The sequence below is a fragment of the Leuresthes tenuis genome, unplaced genomic scaffold, assembly GCF_036924035.1.
Source record: "Leuresthes tenuis unplaced genomic scaffold, fLeuTen1.0.hap1 SCAF_7, whole genome shotgun sequence".
Taxonomy (NCBI): domain Eukaryota; kingdom Metazoa; phylum Chordata; class Actinopteri; order Atheriniformes; family Atherinopsidae; genus Leuresthes; species Leuresthes tenuis.
Window position 1 is genome coordinate 3163286 of NW_027325361.1, and position 25223 is coordinate 3188508.

Genomic DNA, 25223 nt, shown 5'->3' on the forward strand with positions numbered 1-25223 from the left:
TTCTGTTTTGTGTGAGCTAGCATTAACGGGCAGCCATCAGTGCTGCACCACGCCATTCAAGCCTGAATGGGAGAACCATTTCTCACTAAAAGGCACCTGATAGTCTGCTTGACAAAACAAATCCAACACCAGCGATGTTTGGAAATGAGCATCACACCCTTCTTGTCATCTGTAGTCAGACAGGGCTCCTGTACTTTTAGCAAACACCTCAGAAATGATATGTCAGGTAATATGTCCCCTCAGTTTACCTCGGCTTGCATTCAAAAGAAGAAAACAGGAAGTGGAAATGCATCGTCGGGGCAGTTGATAAACTGTGCCCCTCATTGCATTGCATGGGTGGTCTGAGAAGAGAAATGTTGCTGCTGCTTCAGTTCTGTGAATCCAAACTGACTGCAGCTGCCATCCTGCATGAAGGAGGACACGACTTCTGTCATTATTAATGTTTTATTTTTGGGTTGTAGCGTGTTTCAGCTGCAGGTCTGTGCTGGGTGCCTGTAAAAACTGTGGGAATGTCTCACAGAGGAGCCCCGATGATGATGAAATCCCTTGAAATGTGTCTTTTTTATCTTGTTATTTTCTACGAACTCTGCATGAGGCTGCATCGATGTGTTTGTAGCAACCTATTTAGTTAAATTCCTCCTGCCCTCACCTGTGAGGCGGGACTTTGAGTGCTGTAAAAATGCTTATTTATCATCTTGTCTCCTCTTTCAGTGGGCTCCCAGGACAGTTTGTTGGAGATCACTTTCCGGTCAACCGTACCTCCGGTGATCTGCGACCCCACCACGCCTAAACCTGAGGTGTCAGCCATCAACCTGCCGGCAATTGGCGCCAGAGATGGGAGCAGCAACGTCTTTGCTTCTTCCAACGGGACTCTTGGAAGCCCACTAGGTAGGGACCAGTGTTTACTCAAACTGGAGCGTTTCCGCTTCCTCCCGGGACCCCCTGGGCCTCCACCTCCTCGACTCCCCTCCCCTCCTCCACCTTTGAAGATGAACAGGGCAGAGACGAAAGGTCAAGACGTCTCTGGGTCTCCGGCAAACTCGTTGTCCCGCGAAGTCAAATCTTTGAGCTGTCTGGAATTTGCTAGGTTTCGCGAGTCGGGTATCGCCTCAGAGTACGAGTCAAACTCAGAGGACAGCGATGACAGGGAAGATGAGGATGAGGGGGAGGATGAAGAGGAGGAGATGGAGATCTTTGGTTGGGGAACAGATGAGGAGACGCTGAGGCTGCTCAATGTTCTCAACAGACGGGGAGCTCCCGACTGTCTGGGAGATGAAATTGCGGTGTGACTCGTTAACTGGTCCCCCTGAAGAAGCCTGTTGAGATAAAACTGAGCCTCCACTGTTGTCCATTCACCTAAAACTGCTCTGTCAGGGTAACATGTTGTCAGCTAACCTTGGTCTGATGTGCACAAGGCTCACCCGAGTATACAGAGTCCAGCATCCAAATGAACTCGCAGCTTATTTTTCCATTTGAATATTTATGTATTACAACAAAATTCCCAAATGTCAGATTAAACAAGTGTCCAACATCACTCTTTGAGTATCAGCAATGACTATAATTAGTTTTTCCTCGTACACGGTCGTTATCTTGGTGTGGAACAGCTCTTATCTGATATTATCAGCACCTACTGTGTGACCAGAAAGGCTTAAATATTACGTTGGCAAGATCAAGAATCAAGATGCAGTCTTTGGTCTGGAATTGAAAGCTGTGGGCACGTCACTCTGGACCTGTAGGACAGAACAAAACCCTGTCAACGTCTGAGTGAGTCGGTGAATTAACTCATCAAGGGTGAATACATGAGCCCAAGAAAAAGGCTGTAACCGAACCAAGCAGATGCACATTCCTGGGGCCAGATGCATAAAACTGGGTGTAGTTTAACTGCAAAACTACAAAGTTTTCTTTTATAGATCTCAGTAATTGCAGATAGTGTGCAGTAAGCTAAAACGTTAGCACCAGGACGGTGGAGGGCGGGGGACAGTGCTGGGTGCGTGTGTTCACACCTGGCATTACAGTCCGTCCCCACATGCTTCCTGAGCGACCACCTGGGCTTCGCTCACGACAACCCGCCGCTTCTACTTCTTCTGCCGCCGGAAGCAGCCAAAGGGGCGGGGCTTATATGTATAGCAACTAGCAGATATATATATGATAATCCATCCATACATCGGTTCCCTCTTCCATCATGGATCGTACTCTGGGCAGCCTTCTTTGTGTTTCTTTGTGTTTGTGCTCTGCCGTTTTCCGCTTTTTTCCGCCTTCGGGATCCAGATCGGCCCTAATTGGCTGTCGCCGCGTCGCATCACTGCTCATTTGCATAAAGTTGAGCCTTTCTCAACTCTTGAAGCTCATGACTTTTCGGTGCAATCTGTTGGTTTCCTTAGCTCGGATGTTATTTTTCAATTGGCTCCATATGAATGAATTAATTATGATTACAATGAATTGAATTCCAATTGGCTTGAATTGGACTTTATTACTTAAGTGCCTTGAGATGACAATTGTTGTAATCTGGCGCTATATAAATAAAATTGAATTGAATTGAAATGAATTGAATGACACTCATGAAGCTCACAACGCCGGCCGCTGATCGACGCCAGCTTACATTGAAAATGAATGGCAGCCGGCTGCTCATGCCACTTTTGATGTGAGCCGCCGGTTAGCCGCAAATAATCACGTAGCCTCCATCATTCAGCTGTCAGCTGAGCAACTAACAGAACGTCAGAAGTTCTGCTTCTCTCTCCGACTCCACGATTATTCAGACATGTTTCAGAGTCACCTGAGTCCCATTTATGGTGGAATCGTAGCACATGCGGTGCGAGAGAAGAAGAGAACCACAAAATAAATGATCCCCAATGCTGCAGAGCTCAGTGTCAGTGCGGCTTCTCGTCTCACTGTGTTTATCCCGGAGATTCTGACAGCTCACCGGCTTGCTGTCAGCTGTTTCCTGTTTGGTTAAGCTGCATCGTGCAGGAGTGGTTTTTATATGTGACGTACAGCTGGAAAGCAGAGATTCTGCTGAGTTAATAGATGCAAAATATTTTATGATACAGTAAACGCAGCAGGGACAGTCACTGTCAATAAATCGCGTTGGAATGAATGGTAAATGGGCCGTACTTATGAGCTTTTCTAGTGTCGTTGACCCCTTAAAGTGAAGCCACATTCAGTCTACACATGGCTACTCAGTGTCTTGCCCAAGGACTCTTCAACTTTGTGTAAAAATAACCTTCTGAGCTTATATCTGACCCCTTACTTGATACTTTACAGAAGCCAGCTGCACAACAACAACACCTACGGCCCTCCTCTGCCCTGAGCTAGCTGCAGATAAGCTTGAGGCTCTTTAAAGGGCGACTCCCAGGACAAACGGAGCTTATTTGATCCCCCGTCTCTGCAGAACTAAACATGAAAGACGAGTTTTATCCTGAGTTTTGACTACTTTTTCGCAATGTAATTTTTCCAGAATCCAGGAGAGCGAGAAAGCAACCTGGTGGCAGCTCAGCTGCTTGTTTGGAGTCACATCGGGTTAGTAGGAGGACCCAGAATCGCCAAGCTGTTATGTTCAGATTATCATAAGATTGTGGACTCAAGTGGCCTGGAACACCTCTGAATGTCTGACTGATTGGATCTGGTTGCTTACTCAATACATCTGTGTATTCACACCTGTATTCAGCACAGTCCATTTGTGATCCGATCATCCAGATGTTGGCACCAGGTCTGAACAGCCTCTAAACGGACTTGTCAATGAAAGCAGCGACAAAAAAAGAAGCAAATAAAGGAAAATAAAGCCGGAAATAAATCGTGTTTTATTTGGCGGTCTCAGTTCTTGAATCACAAACAGAATAAAAACTGCTGAATGGGGGGGGGGGGGGGGGGGGGGGGGGGGGGGGGGGGGGGGGGGTAACAGAAGGCATCAGCTCTGAAAGTTGAGAAGAAAGGACCCTGCAGATGTTAAAAAGGAACGTCTGCATTAAAACAAGGGGCCAAAACACACAGCAGCTCACACAATGCCAGCTCTGGGGCCATGAGCAAAGACACAGCTCAGAGGGGAGGCACGAACCTACAGATGGGCAGAGATTTTCTTTAACTGTCTTTGGCGTCCCAAATTAGCAGTTAGCATTGTGCCAGACGATGAAATCTCTGAATACTGGTCTCACCTGCAGTCTTTCAGAGCAGCAGCCACAGTTAGGGAAGGCTTTACTCTGACAAAAGTTTGTTTTCTGCCATGTTGGATGCATATTCCAGCTTTAAATAAGACATTCTGGTGGTGTTTGCCCTGTATAGACATCAGTTTGTGTGTCCGGGAAAACACATGAACCCTTTGTTTATGCATCAGGCCCCTGAGGCATATTGTGAATTCCTCATTTCTGCTGTGTGTCTCACACTGGCTGTAATGAAGAAGCTTCCTGGATCAAATTTAACGTCTGTCTGAAGCAGTCCACCGGCCCTTTTGTGCCGAAGCTCCACAAAGGAGGAAAAACTGAAAAATAAACATAACCTGAGGTGGAAAAGGCGTCGGCTGCGGTCCGGGATGCCGAGCTGCTGTTATTCATCAGAGGACAGATTAAACATTAGCATTTATATCACAGAATCGTTTATAGGAAGAAAATGTTTTAAATATGAGCCGCTGCAGAAAGCACAATGCTGTTAGCAACTGTTAGACCAACACACGTTAATGTCGAGGTCATTTGATGGAAATGAGACCTAATGAGCTGCAGCTGGTGTTATCGGTTTATCACATGAGCATTTTCAGCACATTTCACCACAGCAGCCTAAAATGTACGCTTACATCCTAAAATCCTCAGAGATGGCAGCAGCATAAACGTATTAACTGCTAATAAGTGAGTCATAGCTGCTGTTTGTTTCGGTCTGAACGCCTCTGTGGCAGTTTGGGCTGTTAGCAACAACAAATGTGTTGATATTTAGCTTCAAGTCCAATCTGAAGACACTCATTCTGACATTATTACTGTTATCATCACATCATCTCAGCTGGAATATCAGCCGTAAAACAAATGCTGATGCATATACCTTTATTCTCCCAGTTCCTGTTCTGTCTTTTCTTGATTACACACATAACCTCTCCTCCACAGATCACCACAGAGACATCTTTTGCCAGATTGAAATTTAAAATGCGTGCGCTCCTGCCTGATGTCAGGTGCTAATATAAGATCTGAACCCACAGCTGTGGGTCTCAGAGATGCACGTATCTCCTTTAGGTTGGTTCAGGGGGACCGTTTCCTGGTTTGGGACCGAAAAAAGCTCCATCATCACAGACAAACACTTGGGCCTAATGAAGGAACTTTGCTGGTATCTCTGCCTGGAAAGAGGAGCTCTGTTCACAGTCAAAGACTATTTTTCTGCTTCAAACTTTGCTTTCTGCCGTGTCCTTGACTTCTGCAGGCAGACCCGTGTTTGTTTTGGTAGTCGCAGCGTGTTTGCTCTCTGTTTCACTTGTCCACACATCTCCCTCCGTTTTAATTTATGTAAAGCTGGGATTAGTTGGACCTCGAGGAACACTGTTTGTTTCTTTTATTCGATATAAAAACTCCTCTCTTGTGCCAGAACAGTGACTCACAGATGACAGCCAAGAGGGGTCTCATTTGTTTAAGCTCTACTGTGTACGGCCTTCAGGCACAATGCAATATTAAAGCATTCATTTTGTTTTACAGGGAAAACCACAGAGTTTTCACTTTGTGCTCCAGTTTATCAGCACAGCACTCAAACCAGACAGTCCGGTACTTGGCAACAGTGCATATAACAGAGACTTAAAGGGAATCTGGCCCAGTCTCCTTTGCAGAGAGCTTTAGCCTGATTGGATAAACACAATCGGTAGACACTTGGCATCTAAAGGTGTAAGTATTAAGAGATAACGTTGTCCAAAGTCCGTCACACATGAGGATTAACCAGTGAAGGATCTCTCGTACATCATGGCCGACATTTAGAGCCAAAAGGACCTGATGAAAATGTGTCAGAACCTGCTGAGGTGATGTTTGTTCTCACAGAGCTCGAATCAGATCATCGTCCTAAAGACCCAAACAGAGCAGTTAGGAAGCAGCTTTGCTTACTTCTCAGCTAACGCTCTCCGTCCCGCCTCACAAAGCACGTTTTTGTCTCCTGCAAACCTGCTTGGGTCCGCCTACATCTTTATTTCAGAGGTGACGAGGCATTAAGGGAGACGGGTGGAGATACGCAGCAAATATCACTCAGCTGGAGGACATCAAGGTTCAGGATCATCGCCTCACAGCCCGAAGAAATTACTCAAATAAACCGTGGACAGACACTTCTGTTTTCCTTCAAACCTTCTCCTCCACATGTTCTTTTCTCCCTCTTCACTTACTTATTTTCATATGCTTTCCGTAGATTCTCATTTAATTCATATTAATCATGGCTCTGTGCCTTCAGTGTAATATTATGCTGTGATTTAGTGGTAATGAAACATTAAAATTGAGTAAAAACACATCAGACCTACTTAATACTTCATTTTAATATTGTTAATATTAATATTATTGCACAAATAATTAAAGTGCTCATTCTGCAGACTCATTCCCCAAAGGTTGTCGAAGACTCGTTGACGGGGATTTTCAGAAAATAGATGTTCACGAATGCACTTCCCCCTGAGATATTCTCTTGTGGAAATGAGTTCTCGCAGTAAAAAGTACTTCAGAGCGCCGTCTGAGCAGAAAAGGCTACATTTCCCTGCAGTCCGGAGACTGACAGCTGGTACTGACCCGTCTTTTAGGTGCCGTCTGGTCTCAGGTCTCGCATTGAATTGGCCCCAGTGGTTAAAACACTGATGGAAAGGCGGAAGTAACAGTCCGGCAGAAGATTATCGACCAATCAAAAATGACGACATTAGCTCTCGGTAGGCTGGGCGATATGGGAAAAAATCATATCACGATATTTTTCTTTATATAGGTTGATATCGATATTGTGATGGTAGATTTTATGTCTCAGGACTGACAGACTCTCCAATCCACATTGACCATTTGTATCACCCAGACACGCTAATTGTTTTAGACTATCTACCTCTTAATTAACACTCAGATAAGATAGTTGTTTTAACCTCCTGTTTCTTAATTATCATCAGGACTGCATCCTGCCCCCCCTGGAGGTGTGGTTACACATCTAAAGAACAAAGCCCCCTCCTCAGGTATAAATGCTCTGTGTTCCTTTTGTCTGGATCTTTTCATACCATTGCCGCTGAATGGTGTGGACTGACTGATCTTTTTCCTTGCAACGCAGAATAAAAACTTAGTTAACAAAGTTCTCTATTTCATTGCTCATCAGAGGTATTAGGAAGGAAGCGACTGAAAACTTCCATAACAATATATATCGGGTCCATAACTTTCAGCATCCACTTGAACGCCTTATTTTTCACTGCTTCTTGGTAGCGTGTCTTTTGCAATAGAATAAGCTGCAGTTTTTGTAATATCACATTGTCTCTTGGATTCTTTGTCATACGGCGCTGGATGAAGCAGACTCTATGGTCTTCTGTTGCTGCTGCACAGGCGTAGTTATTGGGGGAAGATTAGCACTTGTTGCGGGCTGCGTTTGTAAAAGTTTGAATGCTCCGTGCTCACAGGGTGGCGCTGCTTCAGGTGATGAAAAAGATTAGCGGTATTCCCTGTCTTTGTCTTTGAACAGGTGCTCGACATAATTTGCAGTGCACAGTACTCTGTTTCGTGTCGGACTTAAAAAACCCAAAATGCCTCCACAACACCCAACTTTTCGGGCCCTTCTCATCAACAATGGCATCCCTTACGCCTTGGGCTGCGTCTTCTATCAGTTCTTCCAAGGGAAAACACTCATTTTCTTTTTTTAAACGGCTGCAGCAGCACAAACAAACACGCCACGGCTAGCTGCTAGCATGGCTCTATTCCAGCCACGTGATTGGTTCAGCACGGCACAACTCTCACTGTCATTGGCTATTGGTGTTGTCTGTCAAAAGATGGACGAATGTAATCTATCAAAAAGTATATTGACCCCGTTTCATATCCTCCATCTATCGAGGAATAACTTTTCTTCGATAGTTATCGTTTTATCGCCCAGCCCTCGCTCCTGGTATCACTGTTTGTCCATTTCTCTGCGTTTTAAGTCAGAAACCACTGCTTCATGACTGATGTTTTTGCCCAATGATGTTGCATTCATTGGCAAATAATAGCTCTGAATTTTAAGCCTCTGGTTTGTAGGAAACATCAACAGCTGGATATATTTTTGAGTCAGGACCTCAGATAAGGTTTATGGACCCTGACCTCTGTAGTTTTTACTCACTCCCTGTAATGAGCCCACAGAGGAAAGTGAAATCTTCCACTTGCTGTTCTTAATCTTATAAAACATTTGACAAAGTGCTGGTGTGGTGTTATTAGCTCGTTTCTTTTTTAAACCAAGGGAGCAGTGAATGCAGCATGATTTGAAGTTGCAGAGGTTTGAGATAAAGGGGAGGCTGTAAAAGTATTGCACATGATGTTATATCGTAGTTTTTAACTGCTTTTCTAATCAAACCCACATTTTTCCTTTAGATTTTATTGGTTTTCACGGGTTTTTGCTGTAGTAAAAGTCATAGTTTCTGATTGCTGGATCTCAGCTTTGACTCATTTATTGCTGCAACATTCAGATTCATGGAAGGAAATTAAATGAATCTTGGTCTCAGTAGTTCAGGGCGTTGTTGCATAATCGCATTGTTCTTCTCCTTCTGTCCCTTTCAGAGTGTTGATATGTTTAGAAATGCAGAGGATGAAATGCTTTTGCACAACATTAACATTTTCTGTCTGCATTTTAAACGAATTCCATATCTGAAAGTGGATTCTTCTTCCAAACACACCTTTGTATTCTCCTCCGTATCTTCAGCCTCGGGGGTAAATATTCTCTTTTTGTCTCTCCTCCATTTCATATCATCTGTATTTCTATCACTCGTGCCCCACCTTTGCCTTGTTCTCCTCTTATCTGTTGAACCCCACTTTTCCTCCGACCTCTCAAATATGTCAGACACAGCATTTCTCAGAAGTCTGTTTCATACAACAGGGAGTCATATTGTGTGACTCCAGAAGAGGTATTGCCCTCTGGCTTTTACCTTGACAGAGGGGGCAGTTATTACTTTGTGGAAGAGTGAGTCTCAGAAAATGTTGACTAATATAAAGCACCTATCCCAGAGTTTAAAATGAGCTGCTAAGCAGCAGCAGATTGAGGCGGAGGCTGCCTATTTGTGGCTGCAATTTGAAAGTTTGAAGTTGTGTTCTTGTTTGAGCCTCTGATTACTTCGAGGAACACGGTGGCTTTCTGGCTGTGGCAGAATGAGAGTGAAAACATCTACCTTGCTCTGACTTTTAGGACGCAAAGGCGTGCTGCAGTTGCTGTTTTAAAGCCTGTACGTTTTGAGCCACTCTGAACAAATATGTGGTGTAAGTATGCACTCAAACGCCTCTTCTTGACACAGTCTCTGTCCGTCAGGTGACCTCAGAGTGCTCTAACAAAGAGTCGGATGGAATTATCTTGTGTCTGCAGATGCAATAACAACCAAACCATCTTTATCTCATTTGCCCTCTCTCACACTCCTCCTCTGCTCTGCATTAATCAAATGTTCGATAGTGGTTGTTGTCGGTATCTGAGCACCACGCTGCCAACTCGTCCAGCCAAGCAGAGCGAGCTTTGGTGACTTGTATTGATTTCCCCATCACAGACGTGTGTTGTTTGAAACTGGGGTTAACGGCTGGGACAGCAAGGGATCGATGCGCGACCTGCAGCTCAGCCTCTCACCTGCAGAGACACACCTATAGGCACACACAGGAGCATCTATCGCAGGCCAACCGAGACCCAACACACACCTTCGAATCCTGGGCATCAAACATATTCCTGTTGAATGTCTGATGCAGTTTCTTTTCATACTACTGGATCAAATAGAGCTTTCCTATGAGGTTAAAGTGCTGTCGGGTTCTGTGTAAGATGTGAAAAACAATGTAAAGCATAAAAAGGAATGAAGAGTAGGATTTCAAACCATCTGGTGGCAGAGTGTAAACAGCTGAAAGCCTCCTCTATGTGGTGCCTTCTGTCATAGCCACAAACGAATGAATGAGAGCATAAGAGGCTCTTTTTTGGGTACATCCATGTTAAACTATGCAGAAACATGTTAATGCAACACCTCAGACTTGATGGAAGAGGTCCCTGTGGGATTTAAATGTACGCTGTGGCTTGAATTTGGACTCCTGATGGGGATTTCCCTCCCACCGCCCTGTCAAAATGTCCGATAGATGAGCTTTTTGCATCCCAGCCTTCCTCTTAGACACTTCTGTGAGCACCCCCCTCTCTACCTGTTCCAAAGATTGTGTGTCAGCTCTTTTCAGGTAGCGTCATGGTTTCAGTACCAGAGCAGCTGCTGTTGATATATCTCCTTTAAAGAGTAGAATCAGTGGATCCTGTTCATGGAGATGCATTTGTGCAGGTTGCAGGCACAGTTGGAAATGACTGTAGATGCCACCATCCATCAGGTACACATCCAAAGACCTGTTCTCTCAGATACTGATGAAAATAAACATATTTCCAGGTAGTCCATAGTGATTTAAAAAAAGACCTTTTAAAAACCTTTTTTCTTACACTCACATAAGATTTATCTCGTCTTCTCCCACAAAGTGAACCGCTGGAGTGAACAAATAGATTCTGCTTCTTTTCAGGCATCAGCTACAAGGTCGCTTTATTTTCAATGAGCTCTTTGTATTTACCAAAGCTGTTGGTGCACCTGGCAGCCAAACCTTGTGGAGTTTAAACTATAGTTCCTGATCTTTTTCTTCATAATGTTTCCTGTTTAAAGACACTCGAGTGTGTCTTTGCATCCGTGCAACATGGACACGATTGTTTCCACATCTGTACTGTTTACGATCAAATATAGGCTTTAGATCATTTGCTTCTGTGTCAGATGTTGGGGGGGGGGGTTACCTTTCTGGCTGGTTTCTGGTTACCTGTGCACATCACCTCAAAATAATTGCACATTAGCCTAAAACTTCGACGGGTCAGCTCCAGCGTGTCCTTTGCATTTGAAGACGAGACCGAAGCCAAAAGGCCTGAAAGACCAGGCAGATTAAAGGCAGCTGCAGAACAGCCAAGTTGGTCCTTTCCCAAGCCTACAAGACGTTGTGCAGGGGTGCATTTTTTCACTGAAAGGAATCCACCTTCTGACCGTGGAAGCAGAAATAATATAGAACGTACAGTTTAGTTTCCACAAGAATAACCCATCAAAGCTACAATGTTGGTGCTTCCTTTATTAAAGCTCGACTGATGACACACGTATGTTTTATTCTTTATGTTCAGACTCTTTAGCCCTTTTTATACCGGTCAATGAAGATGCTAACAGCCGCTAGCATCTGTCCTTACAGACATCAGATGTTTACCAACCGTAAGGCCTCATATTTAGACTCTGAAAACAAGAGCAACAACATTTACGTAGCATCAGGAGAGCCGTCCCGCTGTGTGGGGCTGATGTCTGCGGCCTGAAATGATCTCAGAGAGTTGGGATCATCAGAAACAGGATAAAGTGTCATGTGTCCAGTGTTTGTTAATGCGAAGCAGTGCTGACGGACACATGAAGAGTTTCTACTGGCATCACAAACCTTTTTTACACCTCCTTTACGAGGCGTTTCGCTTCCAATTGTCTCACCCTTCACAAGGAAAAGGATAAAGTTTGGAGGCTGCCCTCACTTCTCTGTCGCGTTGACATCCAGATGTGGCTGCTTTGATGCCTCCGTGATGCAGAGCTGAACCAAATTTAGCACGTGGAGCTCCAGACGTCTCTGCCACATCTGTCAATCAGCCCATCCGTCTGGTCCCATCTTTAACTTCCTGCATGTTTCCTCTTATATACGCTGAGAAAAACCCAGCTGACAAATGTAAAACACATGCATGCTGAATATCAAATAAATGGGACAGCAAGCCTCGGCTTCAAAGAGAAATGACTCCTCGAGGCAAACAGGAACGGAAAATACAAGAAAGCTTTTCTTTTTTTAAGCTGCTAGTTATATCGTATCTCAACTCGTGCCCCAGTTCAACAAGCCACCATACCTTCACTGTGTTTCCCAAAGACTAAACACGATGTGGCAAACAGTGCTGAACCCACAACAAGTCCACCTTACTCATGGCTCCCTTTATGCTTCCATTAACTCATTTGTATCTTTCTTCTGCTGCTGTTTCTGTGATTTGCCTTCCTAACACGAAAGTATTTAATGATGTTCCACGGTACAGTTCTGGCACGAGGTCTGGTTCAAGAAAACATGTCTGCTTTCCCGTTTGATGTGGAGGGAATTAACTCTCAGAGAGGGATGCTTTGCTTCTCCTGGGGTCCAGATGACATGTTATTTTCAGAGGAGGCGCATTAAGCTCTCTGCAGACCAACATTTTCCCGCCAAAGTCCCGACTTTGAGGAATACCTTTCTATGTAGATGCAGATTTACCGTGACATGGGCCTCCAAGCAGGCATTATGACACAGTAGTCGGAATAAGAAGGGGGCTCCGTGGTGCCTGCAGTGGTCCAACTCTTAGCTCTTCACTCTTAGCTGGAACATCTTACCTCCATCCCAGATCAACGTTAAACCTCATCAATGCTTTTGATTTTTGTAGAAATAGTTTTGGCCACTGAGTGCACCTGATTTCCACCCCATTAATTCAATTCAACAGCTTTTAATCTCTTTATATCTTCAATTCGGAGCTCATTTCCTACGAAAGTCTCTATGAGCACACAGGCTGACCCAGTAAGAGGCAGAGTGACCGAATTAACCAGAACAACTGGAAGGTTTTTCCTTGCTGCTTCATTTCCCTTCCTTCGTCTTTCATGGCCACACTTGTTCTTCTCAGACACATGCTCTCCGGGGAGCTGTTCACTCAGACAGACGGTGATGTGGCAAATGGCTGAATGAATTATTGATCTGATGACTTTGATACTGAGGAGACTGAAGGCACCCAAACACGTCTGGCTACAACCTGCAGGCCTCATGCCTTTGTAGTTTCTTCCTTTTATTCTTATGATCATTCGACTGGATTTCAGCGTTTACCCATTTGATTTAAGGTCAGACATTTGAATATCCAAATAATCTGCAATGTTTAATGTATTTCATTCACTTACTTTCTTTAGTTTTGGGCAGTAATTTCCCAGCGTAAAAGAAAGAAAATGGTATGAACTCATTCCACATTTATGTGGTGAGTCACAGAGAGCAGCAAAGGAAAATGTGCATTTTCTCCTTATCATTAAAGTTTGAGCAGCATTTATTCAGCCCTTAGTAATCATCTTTTTTTGTCTCCCAAACAGTTGATCCTAACAGGATTTATTTCTTTTCAAGTAAAGAAATGACACATCAGAAACATCATTCGTAGCCAGTGTGGCCGAGATGACACTTTTTGATATATATTTTATGCAATATTTCTCTGTCATTTTCACAGTTTTAGAATAAAGCAGAAGAACAGCCCAGTGCAAACGTTTGGGTCAGAGCTCAGTAACCTGTTATAGCAGTGAAAACTGAGATTTTTTGCAGTTCTTGGACCATATTTCCTTCTCAAATATGATTTTTTTTATGGTGTTTTGATCAGGGGACTGTGAGGACCATTTTAAAACCCTCACCTTGTGCTTTTTTAGGTCGCCCATTGTGGTTTTAAGGCTTGTTTAGGATGATTATCCTGTTGCAGGAGCTATCCTCTTTGGCTTTGGTGGAGACACCGACACCAAATCCGCTCTGACACACCGATTGATTAGTGATCTCATGACAGATCAGCTATTTCTGCATCAAGACTAAGGGTGCAACGATTAGTTGACGTTGTCGACAAAAATCGATAAAACTAATAGTTGCCGACGTATTTAATTGTCGGTTACGTCATCACACGTCTTTCTCACACTGTCAAGCTGAACAAAATTTTTCGTACGGAGTGAGTCATCTCACTTCCTGCCTATCTCTGCTTAGAGACGCATGCGCGTTACGGTAAATAATAGCGGGAGATGACCTGTAGAAACAGTGAAATAGCTGCGGCTGAATGATCGTCCTCTCGTCCAAAAGTGTCCAGGGTCTGGGAGAATTTCACCCTCAACACCCAGAAAAAATGGATTACCTGCAAGTTTTGTAAAGCCGAATCACTGGAGCACGTCTGTCATGCATGAACATTTGAAGAGGAAGCAGGTTGGAGCTCTGGTAAGATATTTAGCTTGTTAGCTTAGCCTGCTAGCTATAAATAAGAGTTGTCTTGGATTTTAACATTAAAGTGCAACATTAAAATTGTATTATTCAGCTTCACAGTCCAAAGTTACAACCAGGCTGTATTCTTTTTCACTTTTTGGTATTGATTTGACTGTTTGACAGCATTACTGTCAGCACTCTTAGCATTTTAAGTCAATATTAAAAGTCGAGATAAAATATGGCTTGAATGTATCCTTTTTCAGTTTTAGATTGTTTTAATTGGTAATTAACATATTAGTCGATTAATCGTTTCAATAATCGATGACGAGTCGTTAGTTGCAGCCTTAATCCAGACAACAAACATTGTCAATAATCACAAGCTTGAAAGAATAAAGATCCTATTCTCAGAACTCTTCGGCTGAAGAAGCTGGTTTTGTTGGCGGTTCGCAGCGACTGTTTATTGCTGCTGCTGAAGATACTTTGCAGTCTGGTTCATTCACACCGAGCCAGTTAATGGAAGAGAGACTTTTATTGAGTGATGTTTCAAAGGTTCACTTCAGATTTGCTTCCCCTTTGGATGCAAACACTGTTTAAGATCAGTGGATGAACAGGACCAGTAGGTTTTGATTTTCCTTTCAAGCTTCTGATGCATTCTTTGTAAAAGCTTTGACTTTTCCTGCCCTTTCCCAGTGATGAACACGCTGTAATCCTTATGAATCATTTAAAGTCTGAGACCTCGTTACATATCAGATACCCTGAGGTTCTCCACAAATAACTCTTGTTTTAAAAGATAAGACAAATCTTTCATCTTTAGCTTTGCCTCTTTTGGAGATCACTCGATGAAACTTTGCAGGTCACCTTGATGGTTTTTCCTCCAGCTGTTGCTTCGCCCTGTGAAATGTCTTCATTTCTTCTTGTTGGATTTTTTAAAAACTTTTCCAGATGTCTCGAGTAATTTGTGGTTTTCGGTGACATGTCTCAGCAGAGTTTTTAAGAAGTGATTGTTCTGTTGTTCCCATCCATCCATTACCTGCCGCTTCTCCAGGGGGTCGGGTCGGGGGGGCAGCAGCTTTAACAGAGAAACCCAGACCTCCCTGTCCCCGGCCACTTCCTCCAGCTCTTCCGGGGTGTCCTGGGTCTCCCCCGGGGTCTCCTCCCAGTGAAACGGGCCCTGAACACCTCACCAGGGAGTCCAGGAGGCATCCTGACCAGATGCCACCTCATCTGACTCCTCTCAGTGTGGAGGAGCAGCGGTTCTACTCCCAGCCCCTCCCGGGTGACTGAGCTTCTCACCCTATCTCTAAGGGAGGCCCAGCCCCCTTCATCTGAATTCAGCTGCAGATATTTTTTAGTTCTAATTCAGGGGGAGAGTTCAGGCTGTGAAATGGTGACAGAGAAAACAGCGGTGTGTTGTGTTGGGGTTACCTGAGGTAGACACAGAGGACGGGTGGGTTTTTTTAATGGGGCGTCTGTTTTCCTCTGAGACAGGAGGCTCAAGCTGTCCCACGGCTGATGTTTCTGGAATGAAATGCAAACTGCTGGGGTTATAATGTAGAAAGGCCTGCTGGCATCTGCAGAGGTGAGACTTTACCGCTGTGCTGACGTTTCCCTCTGATGCAAAGAAAAAATACTAATATTTAGCCCATTCATTTGGATAAAGGGAAATGAAATCCCTGGAGGTAAAGCCAGAACAAGTTCAAGATAAAATGAAGGCAAGGGGAGGAAAACACATTTCTTTAATTAACTCTATTACTCTGGTTCAGAAACATCAGCAACATGTTCACTCCTGTAAGAACCTAAATTCTTTGTTTGCACTGGGGAACTCATGGACTTTCCTTTGGTTCTGGAGTGCTTTGCCGGGTCTTTACTGCAGCTGTTTAGTTTTGCTTTCAGCAGATGGTGAAGGTCAAATCCAGGTGAATATTCCACCTGTCTACCTTCAAAACATCCTGAGATGCTTTTGCTTCTTCTTTACTGCTTTTTACTGAACTTAATGTCCTGAAACGGTGTGTAATCAAGCTGCTTCTGTCCTCTCTCACCTCATCAGTATTCAGTGTCTCCAGATGTTTTTCAGGTAATCTTGAAGCATCAGATCATCAGGGAGTTTGAAACCTTTTCCAGGCTTTTTTCTGCTTTCGGTTTTGGTTGATCTTAGTTTTTTGGAAACGAAAACAAAGTTTAAACGTGGCCTTTGCGTTCTTCAGGGTTATAAATGTTTTAGGGGGACCCTTTGTGATAATCCTGACTAATACCTGCTCTTTGTGGTGTTCTTTACTGGGTACAATGTCTAAAGCTGTGTGTTTGGTCACTCCTAATTAGGGATGGGAATCGAGAACCGGCTCCCAGTAGTTTGATTCCGTGGAATCATTAATCCGCCTGCCTAATGATCCCGTTTATAGGTTCCGCTAACGTCTGACGCATTTGCGCGATGACGTCATGTTCACGCTTCGTATTTTGGCTCCGAATGTTTCCAAAATGGCGTCAAGGCAGAAGTGCCCCAAAGTTTGGTTATATTTCACCAAAAAGGACAATATTAGGACCAGCTGCAGCACATGTGGAGCTGTGATCCCATCAAAGGGGAGAAATCCCTCCAACATGCTGAAACATTTGACCACACAGCATGCAGTTACTGTGCATGAATGTAAAGTCTTTGACGCGCTGCGAAGCGATGGCGGCGACTCTCGCAGGCAAGCCTGTGGTACAGCGTTTTCCATCTCAAAAGTCCCAGGTAACGTAAAACTTCCAGGTCCCGTTGATTGTAAGAATGTTAGCGACATACTGGATGAATAATTTCCATCTGATATTAATATTTAGTTGAGAAGGACTGCGAGAGAGAGGCGGGCTCAGAGGCGGGCTCAGAGGCGGGCTCAGAGGGAGGCTCAGAGGCGGGCTCTGGGGCGGGCTCAGAGGCGGGCTCAGGGGCGGGCTCAGGGGCGGGCTCAGAGGCGGGCTCAGGGGCGGGCTCAGAGGCGGGCTCAGGGGCGGGTTCGGAGGCGGGCTCCCGCATACCTGTAGCTGCCCCTTTCATCGAGGCGAAACGAGATGAAATGTTGCTGCGTACTTGAAATTAAAGCGTTACTGCAACCAAAGCCATTTGTACTATATTTGTACTGCATAACTGGATGAGAATCGATAAGAGAATCGATAAGGAACCGAGTCGATTATCGATATCGATAACCGGAATTGCTAAATTCTTAACAATTCCCATCCCTGCTCCTAATACTGCTGCTGTCTTCCTTATGGATGTGTTTCTTATTGCAGCCTAAGATCAGCCTGTTTTCCTCTCACTGAGCGCATCTTTCACTACATGGTAACAGTTTCTGAGTGAACAGTTAAGACCTTTTGTGTTCATATTTGGCACATATCAGAGAGCTGTAACTCTAAAACTTTTACTCCTGTGTGAGTGTGACTGCCCTCACATTAAAACCCAGAGTTTTCACTTTCCAAATCCCTTTTCTTTCATAGCTGTAACATCAAGATGTTTTCATAAAAGCTAGAAAATATGTAAGAGATTAAACGTTCCCAGACTTGTTTGATCCTCTTTAAGGGTCCAGTCAGAAACCGCTGCGTTCGAGCCTCAAAAAAGGATCAAAGTTAAATTCAAGAGCAAACAAAAGGAGGTGATTTAAAGGTAAGACATCAGTCCCGTTAGCGCTGTCCTCGGAACACGGAGCCCGCCCACCTCAATCATTCACGCCATAATGAAACCGTGTGAAAAACTGATGGGCAGACGTTTGTTTGAGGGTATTTCTCCTCCCTGCTTTCAGACATAATTGGCCTTATTTTTATTAACACCAACCTCGCTGTCACACACACCAGGATGCAGCGAAACCAAGTGAGAGCTGTAATTTCATACGTCGGCGATAATGAGTCCATCTCACCTGAAGATTGCTGTTTGTGTTGAAGTGTTGCAGGTGTTTATCCTCTCAGCGCAGGTTTTCATTTCACTGCGACACACTTTTGTCTCGTCTGTCGCACACTGAAGGTCTGATTACCCCCACTAATGACATTGAGTTTTTTTCTGGGGAGAAAACAGGGGAGATGACAGTAAACAAAGTGTTTTGGTTCAAAAATGTAATTATCCTGACATGGAAATGGTAGATTTGAGTGTATGTCTGGAGCATAAGTTTCCAGGCCTCAGGTAATGGAAAATATACACAGATTTATTCTGTTCGTTCAATTATTTTATTCAGAGGACATTTCACTCATTTCTTAGAGAGTCTTTTTCATTACATGGAAAGGAAACTGTATGTGTTCAATGAATTCATATTATATTCAGTAGAAGCAGCAGCTCACCAAAGAAAATAGGAATAAAACCAACAGTCAGAGTTCACGCACTTGTTTGTTCTGAAGAAACATGCAACACAGCAGGTTAACTTTGAGGGATCCAGTTTCTTGACTCTGTTCTGGTGACATGAGGGGGTTACGCCCCTAATTCACTGGACTGATGATGGAAAAGCCAAACCGTGTCTGCAGTGCGAAGGGCAGCATGCAGAAACACCAACTGAATATTTTAAAAGTAAAACATCAGGACAAAAAGAGGAATAATGGCCTCTTGGTCCCTGGAACATCTGCTTAATGTCCCCTTCAAATGTCTCGGGTCGGGTTAGGTGACACATTCAGTGTCAGAATGTTGAAGGATAGCCTCGAGCTAAGTGTACAGCTTAACCCGTTTACCTGAAACCACTGTTACAGTGAGTTATTCTGTATATATGCATATAAACACACACAAAGGGATGTTTAACCCCATAATGTTCTCACGTTCCACCGGCAGGACGCTGCATATTTCCTCAGCTTCCCTTCCTACGATACGATATATGGTATTCAGACAAAGATTCAATACGATTTAATACACATAATTTTCTGAAAGATTTTAAAGGGACAGTGTGATTTGACATGAATCGTCGCTGATTGGACGGTGGTCCGACCTTTGAACCGGAAGGAAAACACCAGCAGACAAACGGAAACATGAATATTATATCATCAACCTGCTTGTTTTACTTGCTAAATACCATAAACATCCAAATTCTCTAATCACAAACCATCTTTTTTCATTTTTGAGAAGGAGCTCAAACAATAAATTACAACAATCCTACATTCTATAAACAGAAAAGCCATCAAAACCACTGATCTATGCACTTTATATAACATTTTTATTAACTAATTTATCACTGTTTTGTATAATGTGACTCCCCCCCCCCCCCGGCATTGTTTTGTATTATGTTAATGTTCTGTGACTTTTCAATAAAGTTTGCTTTTTTTTTTAAATCGGTACTCGAGGCTGAAAAAAATCGATACTTTATCGGGAAACAAAATAACGATACATATCGCGGTATCGATAAAATCGCTCAGGCCTAGAAAGCTTAAGTTCTTGAGATTCGAACGATGTGCGCCATTTTAGGATCCAATCATAACTGTAGACGCAGGAAACACTCAAACCAATCTAAATACCTCACGGTATTCCAAGAACAGATGCAACTCCAACAAAAATGGTCCTGTTAGGTTTTATAAGGGTCCAGTTAATGTACTCCAGCAAAATAGTTCGTCCAGAACAAGTCTTACATCCATAAAGACACAATCTGCTGCTGCAAACTTCAGAAATTTCCTGTGGATGATGCTTCTACTTAAATTTACTCTGGGTATGCCTTTTTAGGCATTTTTGGCGAAAATTGCAATTTCAAGTCAATAAAACCCTGGAAAGTCCTGATGTTCACAACACAGGTGGTTAAAGACACAACATCATTCACAGGATCTAAAGAGCAGTTTCCCTGAAGTTCTGATTTACGTCTCATTCAGACGGAGACCGAACACACCAGATGTTAAACTGGCTGTTGACCTGGTTATGGTTGGTCACCTTAATCCCATCCACAAGCCCTGATGTAAGCAGTCCTTAGACCGACTCCATCAAATATTTGTTGCTTCTCTGGAGCCAGTTTTCGTAGCCAAGAGCTGGAGCTGGTTCCAAGGTTGTCGAAATGTAAACAGACTCCAGACTGTGAGGATTTCTGGAAGGAGTGGCAGCAGCCAGACGGATGCCGTTAGCCCAGTAGCAGTCTAAGACGTTCAAATATGACTTGGACAGTTATGCTATTAGGCTAAAGATATGCAAATTAAAGGTTTTAACTACCTTCCAGAACAGGCACAGCAAAACAAAACAGGAAGTAAGGAAACCAGAACGCAAAGACATGAATGATGACACAGATGGTCAAATTCTACACTTTAAAACCACAGTTCACAGAGTAAATTCGGTGTTTCTTTGAATGCATTCGTGGTTTTGTCCACATCCAGTGAGTGAGGCTGTGAGGATCTTTTCAGTTTTAACCACAATAACAACAGTAAACAGCGATGTGTCAATTAACTACGTGTAAATAGGCCAAACGCCACAGAATAAGCCACGAAGCTTAGCGTTGCCTCAACGGCCTTCTGTTCTCTCGAGGAGTCAAACACACAGACTAAGCTATAATTACACTGTGAGATTAACAGGAAATTCCCCTTTTTTTAGGAGCTTTTCCACTTTCTTTGGTGTTGCAGATGAGTTTCCTCTGCTGCTACATGAGTGGGAGCTTTTGTGGGTGCAGCACTGTCTCCTTTCCCTGCTTTTTCTGCAGTACGATATAAACTGTTGAGATGATATATATCATAAGGATGTGGGGGATTACCCCCTTTTTGTCTCTATTTGGGACCTGACTGATAACCAACAGCATCTTTGGATAAACCAAAGAGAACATTGGGTTTACTCTGATTCCATCTCATCTTCAACACCTTTTCACACTGCAGGAAAGGAGCAGATAGTTAGAAAACAACAGGAAATGAGTTGGTGTCAGCAGCTGCAGCAGAGTTTGGGACATGCAGCACATTAAGACCGACTCCATCAGACATGCAGTTACAGAAGCAGTGGATCAGAATCAGACTGAATAAACATCAGCATGAAGATCCCATACACTGCAAATACTGACTCTTATGGGCCAACTTGGTCCGTTTTCAGTGAAACAAACAAGGCTCAGGCTGTATCCCACAGTTAACTCGCTGTTTCCACAGCAACAACATCCTGGGGGGGGTGTTTTCAGGTGCAGGCTTGATTTGACTGTGGGGGTGTCGGCTCTGGTCATGGATGGATTATACGCCCCGACACTCTTGGACATCACAGACGAGTTTCATGCCTCTCATGTGGCAGCTGGGTATCTCTCTCGTCTGTTTTTGTGTTATTTTTGCTGCCGAGCATCTCTCTCATATCGTCTTTAATCTCCTTTGTCCCGTGTCAAGTCTGTATTTGTTCTAAATCGTTTTTATCTCGATCATTTTGTCCCTTTTTGTGGTGGTTTGATGAATTAAGAACCAGGGGCCCCCTCACTTCTTGGGCCCCTGAGTTCATGCATGATAGGCCCCAGCTGACGGTGCTGAATCCCAGCTGCTATTATGCAAGAACTTTGTGTTTCAGTGTGTCTGCTGGAAATGAACAAGTCTAAAGTGCGATTTCCACCTTTTAATTGGGATCTAATGTTCTGACTTCACATCATTAAGATTCACAGTTAGTTTTGACTTATGAAAATCCTTTTAAGGACAACAAAGTAAAGTGCTGCAGCCCCTCTAAAACCACGGTGGTGCCATCTTCCCTAATCGGGAGGACGTAGATTAATTGTTTGGCCAAATGAAATTTCCAGTAAAGAGGTGCAGCCTCTGGTCGTAAATCCTCACGCCGCGAGTGACAAATCAAAGGAGTGAAACGGCGTCCTGTCAGGAGAAAGCAAGACTCGCTCATATCAGATCTTTCAGTTTGATGTTAATGAAACGGCGCTCCTTCAGAGAGAAGTGGCATTGCTTTAATGTGATGTGACCCACTGAGACGTGAAAAGGAAGGTGCTCAGATGCTGCCAGAGACTGGTTGGTTTTACCTGTGGTCTCTTTATTTCCCTGAAGCGTAATAAAGAAGCTGTCATGCAAAGCTCTAAGGTATTGTTTCATTACGCTGAGAACAGGAACGGAGCAGACAGTGTGTCCTGTTTGAGTTTCACTCCTCATCACCGTGATAGAACTTCAGTGATTTTCCTGCACACTTTCCACTCAAACACATGCAGCTTTCTGTCGTCCTCCTGCAGATTTGGCTTCTCTTAATGTCTCCAGACTGTCTGCTTGGCATTGATATCGGAGCTCTGTGTGAGCGGAACATCTGTGAACATCTGGGAACATCCACCGCGATAAGGCAAAAATATCATATCATGATTTAAAAAATAAAATAAAATCACGATTTCGATAGAAAAGTGAAAAACAGACAGTGTTGCAGAAGTATTTTTGGCTGGGCAGCTCGTACCGCGGGTCAACTCCTTGAAGCAGGCGTTCGAACCCCTCCTTTTCTACCGGCTTGAACGGTACCGTATCTTTTGCAAGATAAAAGGTAACTGCTTCTGTTACCTCTTTCTATCTTGACTTGTCAAACGCCTGTTTTAATGTTGTCTGTTTTGGTCTTAGCTAGCTGCTGCCTCTGCTAGCTGCTGCCTCCGCTAGCTGCTGCCTACGCTAGCTGCTGCCTACGCTAGCTGCTGCCTCTGCTAGCTGCTGCCTCTGCTAGCTGCTGCCTACGCTAGCTGCTGCCTACGCTAGCTGCTGCCTCTGCTAGCTGCTGCCTCCGCTAGCTGCTGCCTACGCTAGCTGCTGCCTACGCTAGCTGCTGCCTCTGCTAGCTGCTGCCTCTGCTAGCTGCTGCCTCTGCTAGCTGCTGACTCCGGTGTAGGTACCAGATCTGCTCGGGGCCCTGCGCCTGTTTGGGTTTACGTTTACCCCACTATTTACATTTTATGAATGAAGTATTTTTTGCCAATATGAGGTTATTTAATAGAAACTTTATTTTTGCGTCCCATTTCATAAGAACCAGATGTGCTCGGGGTGAAGTCCCTTTCGAAAGATAAAGCTGGATTTCTTTGTTTCCTACGAAGAGCCGCGAAAACGACTTCAATAGGTTGTTATTTTTACCTCTTCAGTAAGTCTGGACCAATCACATTCCCTTACGTCATCGTGCCAACGTCCAGCCAATAGGCGCAGGGCCCCGAGCAGATCTTGTACCTACACCGGGCCCCTCGCTGTTTGGCTCTCAGCATACTGTTTGGGATGCTTCCTCTTCAAGTTATTGAACAGGTTCGCCCTGTTGCCTCCCGACATGTGAACCGTTTCTGTGCAAACTTTGCAAATTACATTTTTTTGCACATGATCAGTTGCAGAAAATCCAAACCAATTCCATATAATGGAGGTGGATTTTTTTTTAGCGACCAGCTCCTCTGCTTGGCTTTCAGCCACAGCTCTCCATGCGGCTACAAACACAGACAAGGAGGCGGGTAAGAAAGCGCGTCACTGCCTGTAATTCGCTGTGATTGGTCGAAGTAATGCTTCGGTGCTTCGGTGCATCAGCATAGAACTGCAGTTTATAGAATGTGCCCGAGTCGATCCACGATCTCTGCAGTTTGATAGATCGTTACGGATCGTCTTCACGTTGCAATCCTTCACGATTTAATATCGTCATATCGCCCCCTAATCCACCGACATGTGAAGGCTGTGTTGAGATGATTTTTACCAGGAAGTACAGTCTTCTTCTTCTTTGTTTTTAGGCTTTTTTTCTCTTGCTCTGAAACTTCTCTTAAGGTGGTGGAGAAAGAATCCGAAGTGTCCCAAACGGTAACACAGAGCTGCTCATCACTGCATGAGACATGGAGTGGAACAGATTAGGAATATTTACAGAAACACTCATAACCAGGTGCCCATAGAAAAGATTTTATAGGGTTTTTATGCACCTAAACAGGTCTTTAGAGCCCCCCCCTGTGCCTTCACACCATGGGGGTTTCCACTTCACAGAGTCCGGCCATTTAGTCTCCATTACAAGATCAACAGGGAGAAATTTGTGGCTTTATTGTTTGATGGGATCGATGGGGATGTTTTATAGCCAGCACAATGTTAAACTATTGATCCAGAGCTAATTCGATGTCAGGATTGGCAGGGAGGCCAAATAAAGACGGACGCAGGCTGTCCTCGTGCTCAGTTCTCAATGATAAAGCTTCCATCATCTCTCAAAAACAGAATCAGCTGCACGAACTGAACCTGCAAAGCTGCAGAACGACCACCACTAATGATCTAGAATGTTTTCTCTTTGGATCCTGGAACAGATTCTTTGATAAAACAGGAAATATTATTGTTTTCACCAGCAAGATTCCAAACTTATTTGATTAAGAAGGGGAAAAGAAGTAAAATATTCAGATTTAGGAAGAAAAAGCCCTTCGAGTTTTCTTCAAAACTCTGTGGCAACAGAAATGAACCTTTTATTTTAAGTCTCAGGATGTTTTCAAGAAGCCTGAACATGAAGACGTTCGACTGGGAGCAGATCTGAGCTGCAGCAAACAACGAGAAGAAGACGTATGAATCCAGGCAGGAATGTGCAGTCCTGCAGTGCAGCTTCTATTAAACAGATTTTACAAGCTGTGCAGCTCAGTTCAGTGCATCCTGCTCTGACCCGGGCTGTTTTTGGCCCTTTGTTCAGTGCTTCCCGCTCTGACCCGGGCTGTTTTTGGCCCTTTGTTCAGTGCTTCCCGCTCTGACCCGGGCTGTTTTTGGCCCTTTGTTCAGTGCTTCCCGCTCTGACCCGGGCTGTTTTTGGCCCTTTGTTCAGTGCTTCCCGCTCTGACCCGGGCTGTTTTTGGCCCTTTGTTCAGTGCTTCCCGCTCTGACCCGGGCTGTTTTTGGCCCTTTGTTCAGAGCTTCCCGCTCTGACCCGGGCTGTTTTTGGCCCTTTGTTCAGTGCTTCCCGCTCTGACCCGGGCTGTTTTTGGCCCTTTGTTCAGTGCTTCCCGCTCTGACCCGGGCTGTTTTTGGCCCTTTGTTCAGAGCTTTGTTTCAGCCTGTGCTGGAAAGGTTCCTGCAGCTGAAATGCAGCTCAGTTCAGTGCTTCCCGCTCTGACCCGGGCTGTTTTTGGCCCTTTGTTCAGAGCTTCCTGCTCTGACCCGGGCTGTTTTTGGCCCTTTGTTCAGTGCTTCCCGCTCTGACCCGGGCTGTTTTTGGCCCTTTGTTCAGTGCTTCCTGCTCTGACCCGGGCTGTTTTTGGCCCTTTGTTC

General features: G+C 44.3%; 3 protein-coding genes across 3 annotated transcripts in view; 1 reads left to right on the forward strand and 2 right to left on the reverse strand.

Annotated features, from left to right (window-relative positions):
* Positions 1-25223, reverse strand: part of pycr3 (pyrroline-5-carboxylate reductase 3) — a 404375-nt gene that overhangs the window by 329042 nt on the left and 50110 nt on the right. The gene's annotated exons all lie outside the window — the stretch shown is intronic.
* LOC140311520 (GDP-L-fucose synthase-like) overlaps positions 1-25223 on the reverse strand; it is a 344973-nt gene that overhangs the window by 255301 nt on the left and 64449 nt on the right. The gene's annotated exons all lie outside the window — the stretch shown is intronic.
* Positions 1-25223, forward strand: part of nos1apa (nitric oxide synthase 1 (neuronal) adaptor protein a) — a 166905-nt gene that overhangs the window by 134697 nt on the left and 6985 nt on the right. The window contains exon 10 of the mRNA XM_072388897.1: positions 712-888. Coding sequence (XP_072244998.1) covers positions 712-888 — 177 coding nt within the window. The remainder of the gene's footprint in view (positions 1-711; positions 889-25223) is intronic.